This window comes from Momordica charantia (assembly GCF_013281855.1).
Source record: "Momordica charantia cultivar OHB3-1 chromosome 7 unlocalized genomic scaffold, Mcharantia_2.0 BLBB01000007.1, whole genome shotgun sequence".
Taxonomy (NCBI): Eukaryota; Viridiplantae; Streptophyta; class Magnoliopsida; order Cucurbitales; family Cucurbitaceae; genus Momordica; species Momordica charantia.
Genome location: NW_028275165.1, coordinates 238,841 through 250,910, shown reverse-complemented (window position 1 = coordinate 250,910; position 12,070 = coordinate 238,841). Strand labels below are relative to the sequence as shown.

At 38.0% G+C, this 12,070-nt stretch overlaps 1 protein-coding gene across 1 annotated transcript; it reads left to right on the top strand.

Annotated features, from left to right (window-relative positions):
* Positions 1–1,731: 1,731 nt before the first annotated feature.
* Positions 1,732–8,535, top strand: CPL3 (C-terminal domain phosphatase-like 3). The gene is given in 13 exon segments (XM_022293197.2): positions 1,732–2,880; positions 3,000–3,070; positions 3,073–3,131; positions 3,274–3,329; positions 3,430–3,490; positions 3,608–5,005; positions 5,384–5,983; positions 6,068–6,214; positions 6,358–6,626; positions 6,732–6,843; positions 6,928–7,185; positions 7,449–7,495; positions 7,605–8,535. Coding segments are annotated over 13 exon segments (3,765 nt in total). The 5' UTR covers positions 1,732–2,257; the 3' UTR covers positions 7,669–8,535.
* Positions 8,536–12,070: the final 3,535 nt, after the last annotated feature.

Genomic DNA, 12,070 nt, shown 5'->3' with positions numbered 1-12,070 from the left:
CAATCTCCATGATCACGAGTCTTGAAAATTTCTTCTCTAAGCTCATCGATGTTAATTTTTTTTCTCTATTTTTGAGTTATCTCATGTCTATTTCCAAACTTGGGATCCATTCGATAACATTATTGTTTCTTGTTCTGTTTCTCATTTTTTAAGTTGTGTTGATTGATCGTCCTTGACCCAATCTCCACGATCACGAGTGTTGAAAATTTCTTCTCTAACCTCATCGATGTTAATTTTTTTTCTCTATTTTCGAGTTATCTCATGTCTATTTCCAAAAGTTTTGTAAAAGGTTTCCAAAAAGAGGTTGAAAAACCTAATTTTATAAAAAAAAAAATACTGCAATTGCACCAAAACGCTGTATAGGAAAAAGGCAGGCAGAAGAGAAGAGAAGTTCGAAGTGCCACAGTACCAGTGCCTACTTTTTGTGTGCCACCATATTGTTCTTTAGGGTATTTGGGCTTCAAAAACCGTTTAATAATGATTATCCTCTCAATTTGATTAATTTATATCCAATTTTCTCATGATTATTCATTCGTGCAAAATATATCTTATGTACGTAAATCTATCGTAAAGAAGCAAAAGTTAATAAATAATTCCAATTTCTCATGAAATGTAACTTGCATATTGCACTATCATATAGTTTTATAATTTCCTCTATAATAATCAAACACTTAACTCATGACTGAAAAATATCAAACTCGAACTCCCGAAGGTACCATCTATTAGGGGTGTAATATGAATAAGAAGAGTGAAAAATAAATGTATGTGCGTGCCTGTGACTCTCCTGAGACAGTGTCCAGATTGTTATGCCTTTGGTGTGGATCGGAATTTATCCGACAAGGAATTTCGCTACCTTTAGACTGTTATAGTTACGATCGCCGTTCACCCGGGCTTCGGTCGCCGACTCCCCTTGTCACTGCGACCCCCTTTGTGAGGAGGCATCCCGAACTACTTCACCTCACTTACGAAGAAGTAGTTGGAGCTGGACAACGAACTATGAGAGTTTGCGCCAAGCAATCAATTAAGCTCTTTCTGTATCTACCGAATCATTAGAACTGTAGGCCCGGCCTGTTGACCTTAAAGACACGAGCTCAACCATTTGAAAAGTAGGAGCATCAACCATTTGGGTGTACATTTAGAGATGGATAAATTTTCTTTTTACCCTTATTTTTATGTAAAGGATCTAGTAGGTTGGGTAGATTTTGTTATCTTTTTTTCCATTTGTATTTTTTATGCTCCTGATGTTTTGGGCATCCCGACAATTATATACTTGTTAATCTAATGCCCACGAATTAGAAGAGATGTCAACTGACAATCATAGTTGAAAACAACGATGGTGGATATTGTTACCATCACTGTAGAGCAAATAAAGGTTGGGATTCAGTGGTGTGATGTTAAGAGGCATTAAGGTCTTTTTGAAAACTTATGAGAGAATGGATAATAGGAGTTGGGCCAGGAGGGAGAGGCCCATTGGAGGCCCATGTCCAGGAGGAATTTATATGTGGGCATTCTCTTCTCGGCAGCTGAGAGCAGAGACAGAATGGAACTAGTGGCGCACAGCAATTGGGAAGTGCGATGACTATGACGCTCTCTCACTTTAACTTTTCCGGATCGCTGACGTGTACGGCCAGATTTCATTTAACTGAGCATTCTTAGATTCGACCTCGTCCTTATGCATGCCCTCTCCGCCCCACTTCCCTCACCTCACCCACCGCCACTCTTTTCTTTCCTTTTTTTCTTTTTCTTTAATTTGATTTTTCTCCCGGTTCTTTTATAAAAATAAAAAATAAAAAAAACCTCTCATTTTTATTTTGCGCTTTTGCCTCGCTATAGTATTATCTGTATCTCCTGCTTTCGCCTCTGTTTCGAAACGGCTTCAAATTCATAGGTCAATCTTTTTCTTTTTAACTTCGCGGGCGGAATACAGATCACAGATCAATTTTCTTCCCAACTCGGTTTTCCTTTTTCTTTTTCTTGTTCTTTTTCCAATTTTAACTCTGCTTTTCTGATCGGGAAACAATACGTCTTCTTTCTTCTACTTGGATCTTCGACGAAAGTAGAACAAATCCTCCAATTCATATCAAGTTTAATGTAATTTTTTAACGTTTGAGTCTAATTTCGTTGGAGATCGGCTTCTCTCTCGGTTGTTGCTTCTTCCAGAATTTAACAACCTAATACTATATATGGTAATTTTCGGATCTGATTGTGCCCAGTGGAACATTTGTCCAAAATTTTCAACAAACCCTAGCTGGGGTTGATGGGGAAAGACGAGAGTGTTAAAATTGAAGACGTCGAAGAAGGAGAAATCTCTGATACAGCTTCAGTGGAGGAGATCAGTGAGGAAGATTTTAATAAGCTTGAAACTGGTGCTAAGCTGGTGCCTTCCAAGGATTCCAATCGGGAGCCTAGAGTTTGGACCATGAGTGATTTGTATAAGAATTATCCGACCATGTGTCGTGGTTATGCTTCCGGTTTATACAATCTAGCCTGGGCACAGGCAGTGCAGAATAAGCCTTTGAATGATATTTTCGTTATGGAGGCCGACCCCGAGGAGAAATCAAAGCGCTCTTCGTCTCCCTCTCCTCTTGCGAATGGCAACAGCACAAAAGAAGAGGGTAAAGTCACGATTGATGATAGCAGTGATGAAATGGATTACGGTAATGCGAATGTCGAGAGAGAGGAAGGAGAATTGGAGGAGGGTGAGATTGACATGGATACAGAGTTCGTCGAAGAGGTTGTTGAGTCCAAAGCAATGTTGTCCGACTCCGGTGATACGGATTGTGATGGCCAAGAGTCTGATTTGGTAAAGAAGGAATTGGACGACCAGGTTAAATTGATTCAGAAAACATTGGATGGCGTTACAATCGATGCTGCACAGAAGTAAGTGAACCGATCTTCTTGAGTTTTGGATCAAGGGATAAATGGTGCTGTGATGTGTTCTCCGACATGAACTTACTCGGTTGCTGGAAAACTTACGATCTGATTTATTTCTTGTGTAGATCTTTTGAGGAAGTTTGCACTCAATTGCATAGTTCTATAGAGATATTTTTGAAATTGCTCCAGGAAAAGGTATTCCCAGAAAGGATGCGCTCATTCAACGACTATATGCCGCTCTTCGAATAATCAATTCTGTAAGGCACCCCAAGAATCTCTAGCTTTCTTTATTTCGTTCGGCCAGTGAATTTCATTTTTTCCGGGAAATCTTATTTAATGCGTAATATTAAATTGTCCATAATGGCAATGAACGCTGGAGACGTTTAATTTTCATCTCAGGTGTTCTGTTCCATGAACCTCAATGAAAAGGAGGAGTATAAGCAACATCTATCCAGGTTCTACTCATCCTAGTCCATAATTTTTTTTTTTTCCCATGCGATGAAGTGTTAGTCCTTTTGTTTAGTATCCAACCACTTACTGTGACGTTGTTCATAGGTTGCTTTCTTATGTTAAAAATTGCAATCCTCCTCTCTTTTCGCCTGAGCAGATAAAATCGGTATTGTATACTATCCTTAGTATGCTTGTTATTACTCCTTGTGCTGATGTTGGTATCTCTATATTATGGAGGAGATTGTAGTATGGTGCTAAGCTAAAGCCGGAATATTTTCTACAGGTAGAGGTCAAAATGCCATCTACAGATTCCCTTGACTATTTATCCATCATAAGAGCCAATGCTAAAGAGGCCGAGATCCATATACCTAATGGGGTGAAAAATAAGGATTTTTATTCTGGATCTACAAATGCTGGTCCACATTTGACTTCTTCAACAAAGTTGCCTTCGGACTCCATGCCTGTTGGGGTTATGGCAAAAAATAACCCAAACATCTTATCCGATGGTTCGCAGTCTGGAGTATCTAATTTAAGGGGTAGGGGTCCCCTTCTCCCTCTGTTAGACCTTCACAAGGATCATGATGTAGACAGTCTTCCGTCACCTACGAGAGAAGCTCCTTCAATTTTTCCTGTCCAAAAATTAGGGAATACCCCTCCAAAGGTAGCACTTGCTATGGATGGATCTAGATCACATCCTTATGAAACTGACGCCCTTAAAGCTGTTTCTACCTATCAACAGAAGTTTGGTCGAAGTTCCTTTTCAATGGCTGATAGACTTCCTAGCCCAACCCCCTCAGAGGAATGCGATGGGGCTGGTGATATTGGTGGGGAGGTTTCTAGTTCTTCCATTATCAGAAGTTTAAAGGCTTCAAATTCACCTAAACTGGGTCAAAATGTTTCAAATTCTGCTTCTAACATATCTGCAGGTTATTTTCCTAACATGGAAAGTTCCAGCATTAAAGGACTTATTAGTCCTATAAACGTTGCCCCCCCTAGTTGTGTGTCTAATCCAACAGTAAAGCCTCTACCAAAAAGTAGAGACCCTAGGCGACGCATCATCAATTCTGATGCAAGTGCTTTGGATCTTAATCCACGCACAATTGCTTCAGTGCAGAATTCTTCGATTGCAGAATCTGATGCAACCATAAACTTGAGAAAGCAAAAGATGGGCGAGGAACCTAATGTAGATGGCCCTGAAATGAAAAGGCAAAGGACCGGATCTCAGAATCATGCAGTAGCTGCAAGTGATGTGAGAACTGGAAGTGGTGGCTGGTTGGAAGATACTATGCCAGTTGGACCCAGGCTTTCAAGTAGGAATCAGATGGAAATTTCTGAAGCAGATGCAACTGAAAAATTGAATGTTACAAACAATTCTGTTGCTGGAAATGAGTGCACGCCTAGTATTAGTGCTAGTAATGATGCTTCCTTGCCCTCACTATTGAAAGATATTGCTGTGAACCCAACCATGTTTCTAAGTTTACTTAAAATGAGCCAACAACAGCATTTAGCGGCAGAATTGAAACTGAAGTCAAGTGAACTTGAAAAAAATGCAATTTGCCCTACGAGCTTGAATCCCTGTCAAGGATCAAGTCCACTAGTAAATACTCCTTCAGTGACCTCAGGAATTCTGCAGCAATCAACAGGAACGTCAAGTGTACCTTCACCACCGGTGGCTACTGTGGTAGGTGGTTGATTACATCATAATGCTGAAATATATGTGTTATATTCATATGCTCACGATATGTCCGTCTATTTGGCAAATGGTGCCGCTTTCCTCTCCCCATGTGCAATATTAAATTTCTCATTGCTGCTTGTCGCCTTTGATTGATAAAATATTGCTTCCCGATCAAGTGGTTGGTAATTTCCTATCAAATGTGACAATTCCTGTTATTCAAACCTATGGTGGAAGGTCCTTTTTCCACATTTTCTGGCTCGTTTTTATGCTGTTGAAACATTGTGACATTGTTTAATTATCTCTCTGTAGTGGAGTATCTATATATTTTATTCTAGATTGATAATGTACTTATTTTAGATCTTGCACGTGTTTCATCATGTTCAGAGTCGACAGGATGATTTGGGAAAAGTTCGTATGAAACCTCGTGACCCTCGCCGTATCCTCCATGGTAATTCTCTTCAGAAGGTTGGGAACTTGGGAAATGAGCAGTCAAAGGGTATCGTGCCTACTGCCCCAAACACAGAAGGAAGTAAGGACGTACCAAATGGCCATAAGCAAGAAGGCCTTGGAGATTTGAGATTAGCTTCTTCACAATCAGTACCACCTGACATTACGAGACCGTTCACTAAGAATCTGAAAAATATAGCTGATATCTTGTCTGGTTCCTCACCACCAACTTCTTCACTGAGTTCATCATCAAAGCCAGTTAAATTGGACAGGATGGATACTAATTCTGTAGGGTCAAGCTCTATAGATAGTAAAGTTGTGACAACTGCTACCCAAGCAGTAGATATGGTTGGCCTCTCTCGTTCACAGGGTACATGGGGAGATCTTGAGCATCTATTTGAGGGTTACGATGACAAGCAAAAGGCTGCCATCCAGAGAGAGAGGGCAAGACGGATAGAAGAGCAGAAAAAAATGTTTGCTGCACGCAAACTCTGCCTTGTTTTGGATTTGGATCACACACTTCTTAATTCAGCAAAGGTTATTTCTTATCGATAATTAAAACTGATTTCACTATCAACTTGGAATTACAATTCTATAAATTGATATGATCTTATTCTCTAGTTTGTGGAAGTGGAACCAGTGCATGATGAAATTTTGAGAAAGAAGGAGGAACAGGATCGTGAGAAGGTGCAGAGACATCTTTTCCGTTTTCCTCATATGGGAATGTGGACTAAACTGCGGCCGGGGGTCTGGAATTTTTTGGAGAAGGTATGTTAAACAATTCACACTGTTTGTCTTGAATACTACCAGTCAAAATAGTTGAAGACTGTGTTAGTGTGGTACTAAATGAATTGAGTTGTATTGGATGTTGAATGCGTATATTGGTGTTTGTGTTCTCTTTTGCATTTTAGGCCAGTGAGCTTTATGAACTTCATTTGTACACTATGGGAAACAAGTTATATGCAACAGAGATGGCAAAAGTGCTTGATCCAAAAGGGGTTCTGTTTGCTGGACGAGTTATTTCTCGGGGTGATGATGGAGACCCATTGGATGGTGATGAGAGGGTGCCCAAGAGTAAGGATCTGGAGGGTGTTTTGGGCATGGAATCTGCTGTTGTTATAATTGATGATTCCGTTAGGGTGTGGCCACATAACAAATTGAACTTGATTGTTGTAGAAAGGCAAGCATGTCATCCATCCCTCTAAACAAATAGATGTTATTTATTGTTTGGTAACCTCACGACTTTGAGAGCTCATGAATTTTCTTGTGCCGACTGTCAATGCAGGTATACTTACTTTCCATGTAGTAGGCGCCAGTTTGGGCTTCTGGGTCCTTCTCTTCTAGAGATTGATCATGATGAGAGACCTGAAGATGGTACTTTGGCATCTTCACTGGGGGTAATTCTATGGCTCCACTTGTTTACCGTATTGCTAAGATTTAACCTAGTTATCTATTAATCATCTTAAATTTTGGTCCATTAGGTTATCCAGAGAATCCATCAAACTTTTTTCTCCCATCCTGAATTAGATGAAGTAGATGTTAGAAATATCTTGGCCTCCGAGCAACAAAAGATTTTGGCTGGTTGCCGTGTAGTGTTTAGCAGGGTTTTCCCGGTTGGTGAGGCAAATCCTCACCTGCATCCATTGTGGCAGACAGCTGAACAGTTTGGTGCGGTGTGCACCAACCAGATTGATGAACAGGTTACCCACGTCGTTGCAAATTCTCTTGGGACTGATAAGGTAGTTTTCCGCTCATTTTAACTATGGACTATGGACTGGTGTTTTGTACTTTGGAATTCTTTCTATCAGTTTTTTTTTTCTTTTCTTTTCCCAATACCTATACACTGTCGGTGAGAAAATTTTGTCGAAAACTCTTTGCAACTCTCAAAATTAGATATTAGTTGGCAGTCAGTCAGTTTGAGGGTAAATTATCATTGGATTTGGGGTATCCATATAACGTATATCTGTTGACGTTTCTGGTTGGAATTGTTTGTTTTTGACAGGTGAATTGGGCTCTCTCCACTGGCAGATTCGTGGTCCATCCAGGGTGGTGAGATATTCTTATACCAAGTTTCCCATTGTCTTATGTGAATTTTAGAAGTTTGGAGTTGAGTTTTTATGTTTGTTGGGTTTAACCTTTGTGAGTAATGATGGCACAGGGTGGAAGCATCGGCTTTGCTCTACCGGAGGGCCAATGAGCAGGACTTTGCCATTAAACCATAACCACCGCTACCGGCAGCCTTTTAACACCCTTGGATAAACTAAAACTGAAAGATTTTAACACAAAGATGATGATATAACACGGGGAAGAAATTCAACACTATGCCTTAGGCAAAGCCTAAGACTAGGAGACGAGAAACATTATAACCCACCCCCCATCTAAACACGCCCTACAACTACAAGTAGAAGAATGTGTGGAAAGCCCAGAAAGAGAGAGATTGATTACACTGCCCCCATTGAATTTGGAGACGTAGCTTTGGGGGGTTAGATTTGAAATAATCAGTCAATGGAGTGGAATTACATAGAGAGAGAGAGAGAGAGAGAGAGAGAGAGAGAGAGAGAGAGAGAGAGAGAGAGAGAGAGAGAGAGAGGGACGGGGACGGGGACGGGGAACAGGAATTTGGTTAAATTGTGACTTTTCCGCCTTCCTTTTTCCACTGGTGGGGCTCAGTCTCTATGCCCAACTCAACGTGGTCGGAGGATTTTTAATATTTCCTTTTTCTTTTCGCTTTGAATATTTGGTTGGAATTGCGTGAGAGAACATTTTGGATTTTACTCATTTTAATTGTTGGTGGCCGAGTGAGTGGTTGTTGCCTATAAATCGCAGAGAATAAGATGAAGGGGCAAAAACACAAGGTTGGTTCGAGGAGAAGAGAATTGTGTCTATATTTGGCAGATTTGTGTCCGTTTTAGTGAGAAGATAAATCATTGTGGCACTGGCGATTGCGTAGAGGAAGGTGGCAGAGGATATGTTTGTTTATACACTTATGGTTTGGGAGCTGTGGGGCTGAGTGAGGACTGGCCCACTACCACACCACAACGGCTTCGGCTCACCTTTATAAATGACAACGACAACCCGCATTTTTCATAGTTCTATTTTTCCCAATAAACTAAAACAATTATTAATCTTTTAAAATTGACGTATATTGGAAACCAACTTTTTTTCTAATTTAAATTATTAAAGAAGTACCAATACGTTCCTACAATATTTTTTAAGTATGAAATATGTTAAATTATACATGTGACGGTATTAATAAGCTTCACCGACAATTTTACCACGTTTTCAAAATCCTGAGAAATTTTCAAAAATTTAAACATTTTTTTTCCTCGGGACAGAGGATTCGAACCAAGTCAAACTCCTAATTTGGTGAGAGATTGGCGTCAATTATTGTTGCCAAAATATTGTTTCTAGGATGCAAAAGATCTTAGGGGGGTGCTTCTGAGACTTCGTAGAATTTATTTGGTGGAATGGAAAGAAAAATATTTCTAGATCATGCCCACGTCTTTCAATTTTTGTCAAAAATACTTCATATATTTTGATAAATGGTGATTTTAAACAGTAATGGATACAATAATTTTTCTATAAAATTTGGCAAAAAGTTTTTTTTTTTATATAGTAATATTGCATGGGTTAATCTGTCAAAAAGAGAAAATGGGGAATATTGCATGGGTTAAAAATTGTCCTTTTGCCCATGTTGGTCACATGAGATTGAGATGAAGCATCGAAACATTTGGTTGGTATACTTGTTAAGATTACTGAATCATCTTGCATAAGCCTTATGCAATGGAATGGTTGGTAGTGAGAGAAGTCAAAGCACAATGGATGATTTAGATGATGCTATAGAAGCCGCAAAGTTAGGATTTAGGAATCCCTCAAAGTTAATGCTATTGCTAAGACTAATTAAAATGATGCCGTCAAATAGTGTGTAGATCTTCGGATCATCATTGTCTTGTGTATTCTATGCTGACGCAATTGATGGTTTTTGCATATAGTGTTTCGATACTTCTAAATCTCCATCGTAGCTGAAGCATTTGAGTTTGTAGAATAACTGATACTAAGTTCAAAATTAAGTGTATTGATTATGACTCAAGTGTAGGCATTGAAGGCATGGAAGGATGAGTATATGACGAGACCTAGCCACAAAATCATTTTGGCCACAAGGATTATGATTCATGATCTAGTAGGCCTCATTAAAGTCATTCTACCTACATAGGTTAAATCCTTTAACTCCTCTCAAAGTTAAATAAGAGATAGATTTGCATTGAGATTTTACTCTAAATTATTTGACTTTACATGGAACCTATGTCTAATCAACCTAATCTAATCAATTTCAAGGTTCGTGGTTGGAAGGAAAAAATCATAAATCTTTCATGATTTTTTAACCCCAAGGAAAGTAAGGCCTGTGTTGAGTTCCAACTGTAGAGTCATTTGTCTCGGCATAGTAGTCTGCCATGCACAAGCAGTGAGCCCCAAAGGTCCTTTGTCAAATATGTCTCATCAATTGGATATATGTATGTATATAATATGTATATGTACGCATGTGTATGTTGTATATGTGTGTGTGTGTATATATATATATTTCCTTTTTTTTTCATGATTTTACAATCATAAATAACTTTGGTTAATGTAGGGCCGGTTTGACAATGTTGATGTTTCTTATTTTCATTTTCAATTTGTTCCGACATAAATAAAGATTTTGTTTTATCATTTTGAATCTATGGGTCACGTTGAGGGCTATGAAATTTTATTTTTCTTTATTAAAAAAAGAAAAAATAAAAACAAGAAACGAGAGAGTTATCAAACAAGCCGGTAAATTACGATTCCACAGTCATATAGGTTAAAACCCTTGTGATGACACTTGGTCCCAAGACACTCAAGTAGTCAAGTCACCTAGCTCAATATTGTGGGCATTTTAATGCCATCATGATGTATGTCCCAAATACCAAACTAAGAGAACAAATTCCATATTCCTCAATTTTGTGTTGAAGCCTATGAGAGTCGTAACCATCGACATAGTTGTTTAAGTTTACCAAGCTAAACCTCAAAAGTCCTTTGTTAGCTCCCAACATTGGAAGTAATTTACTCATCAACTTGTTTCGTCTTGCACTTTTATTTCCTTATGCTTATTGTTGATATGACCGATGGACTTACACAATAGCGAACTGTTTAAATGATTTGTTTTTAACGAAATAATTTTGTATATGCGAACTGTAAAAATAAAATTGCATCTTTTTATTACTATATATGAGAAATTTATTATAACAATAGATGAATGGACTTATAAAATTGATAAGAATGAGATAATTCTACCCAATTTTGATAATGTACTTGAAACAAAAATGACTTTATATACCAAATTTTAAACTATATATTAACAAATATCACCACCTCTGGTAATGAAAAAAATGATATACTCTAAATTTATGTTAGACATAATGTTAGAACCAAGGTACTAAAAGTCGACCAACACATCGATATGTCAATATGTCGAAGAGGTGGACATCGACAAATGGGAGAGAATCTTTTTTCCTCCCTCGTCGTAGATATTTTTTTTTCTGTTTTTTTCTCTCTCAACGATTCCTCTTCCTCTCATTGGCTCTTATCGGATTCTGGATGGAGGACTAAACCTGCATGTCTTCGCTTGACTCTCAGCCCCCCGATTCATGATTTCGTCAGTTTTGGGAGTACCATGAAAATGGAAGTCGACAAATTGGTGGAGTTCTGGCACGAACGGGTGAATAGCAGCACAAACTTCCTGTGTGTGTTGAGATCCGACGTTGTTAAGAGAAGAGGAGCGACGATATTGATCAAACAAGTGGGAGAAATTGGGAATGAAATTGTGGTGTGGATTTAAACAATACTGTTCCACCCTGCAGTAGCTGTGTTTTTGATGCACTGGTTAAATAAAAAATAACTTATATTATGTTTTATTTTATAATTTATTTATTTACTTAATAAAGAATTGGGTCAAATATTGTGTGTCATTTCTATGCTTCAGCGTGGATTTAAACTCAGACAAGTAGATGGCTGTGATGTAGAAAATTTTCTTCTTATTTAAATATTTTATTTTAAATTACCACCCCCATCATTTTTTTTTCAAAAGGTAGTTCAAATGAAAAATTAATTAATTTTAAATAATTTTTTAAACGACATTTTAAACTCTCAATACACAATAAAGAGCATTGCGGTGACAGTGTCAATGATGTGCTGACAAATTTACGATGAATAAATCATCAACGCTACTTGAAACAAGAAAGTAAGAAAAATTGGGATCAAAAGGGATGATAAATGGGGTAGGTCGACGTGGAGATGATGATCAAAGAATTGACAGAAGAGGAAAAAGGGAGTGGAAATCAAGGGATCCATGAAGAAGTTTTTGAAATTGAAAAATGAGAAGGTTGTAAAAGGTGGACGTGATTTGAAAACTAGGAACTTCTCATGGAACAATCAAAAAAAATTAAAACCATCTAATTGAACACCTCAAAGAATGTTGTTTTCCTGAGATTATTTCATCATTTATATTTCACATATTTTGTTCAGTTATGTAACTAAAAACTAAGTTAGATTATAAATTATCAATAAAACATAATCAAATTAAACTTTAATTTACCAATTCAAATAATT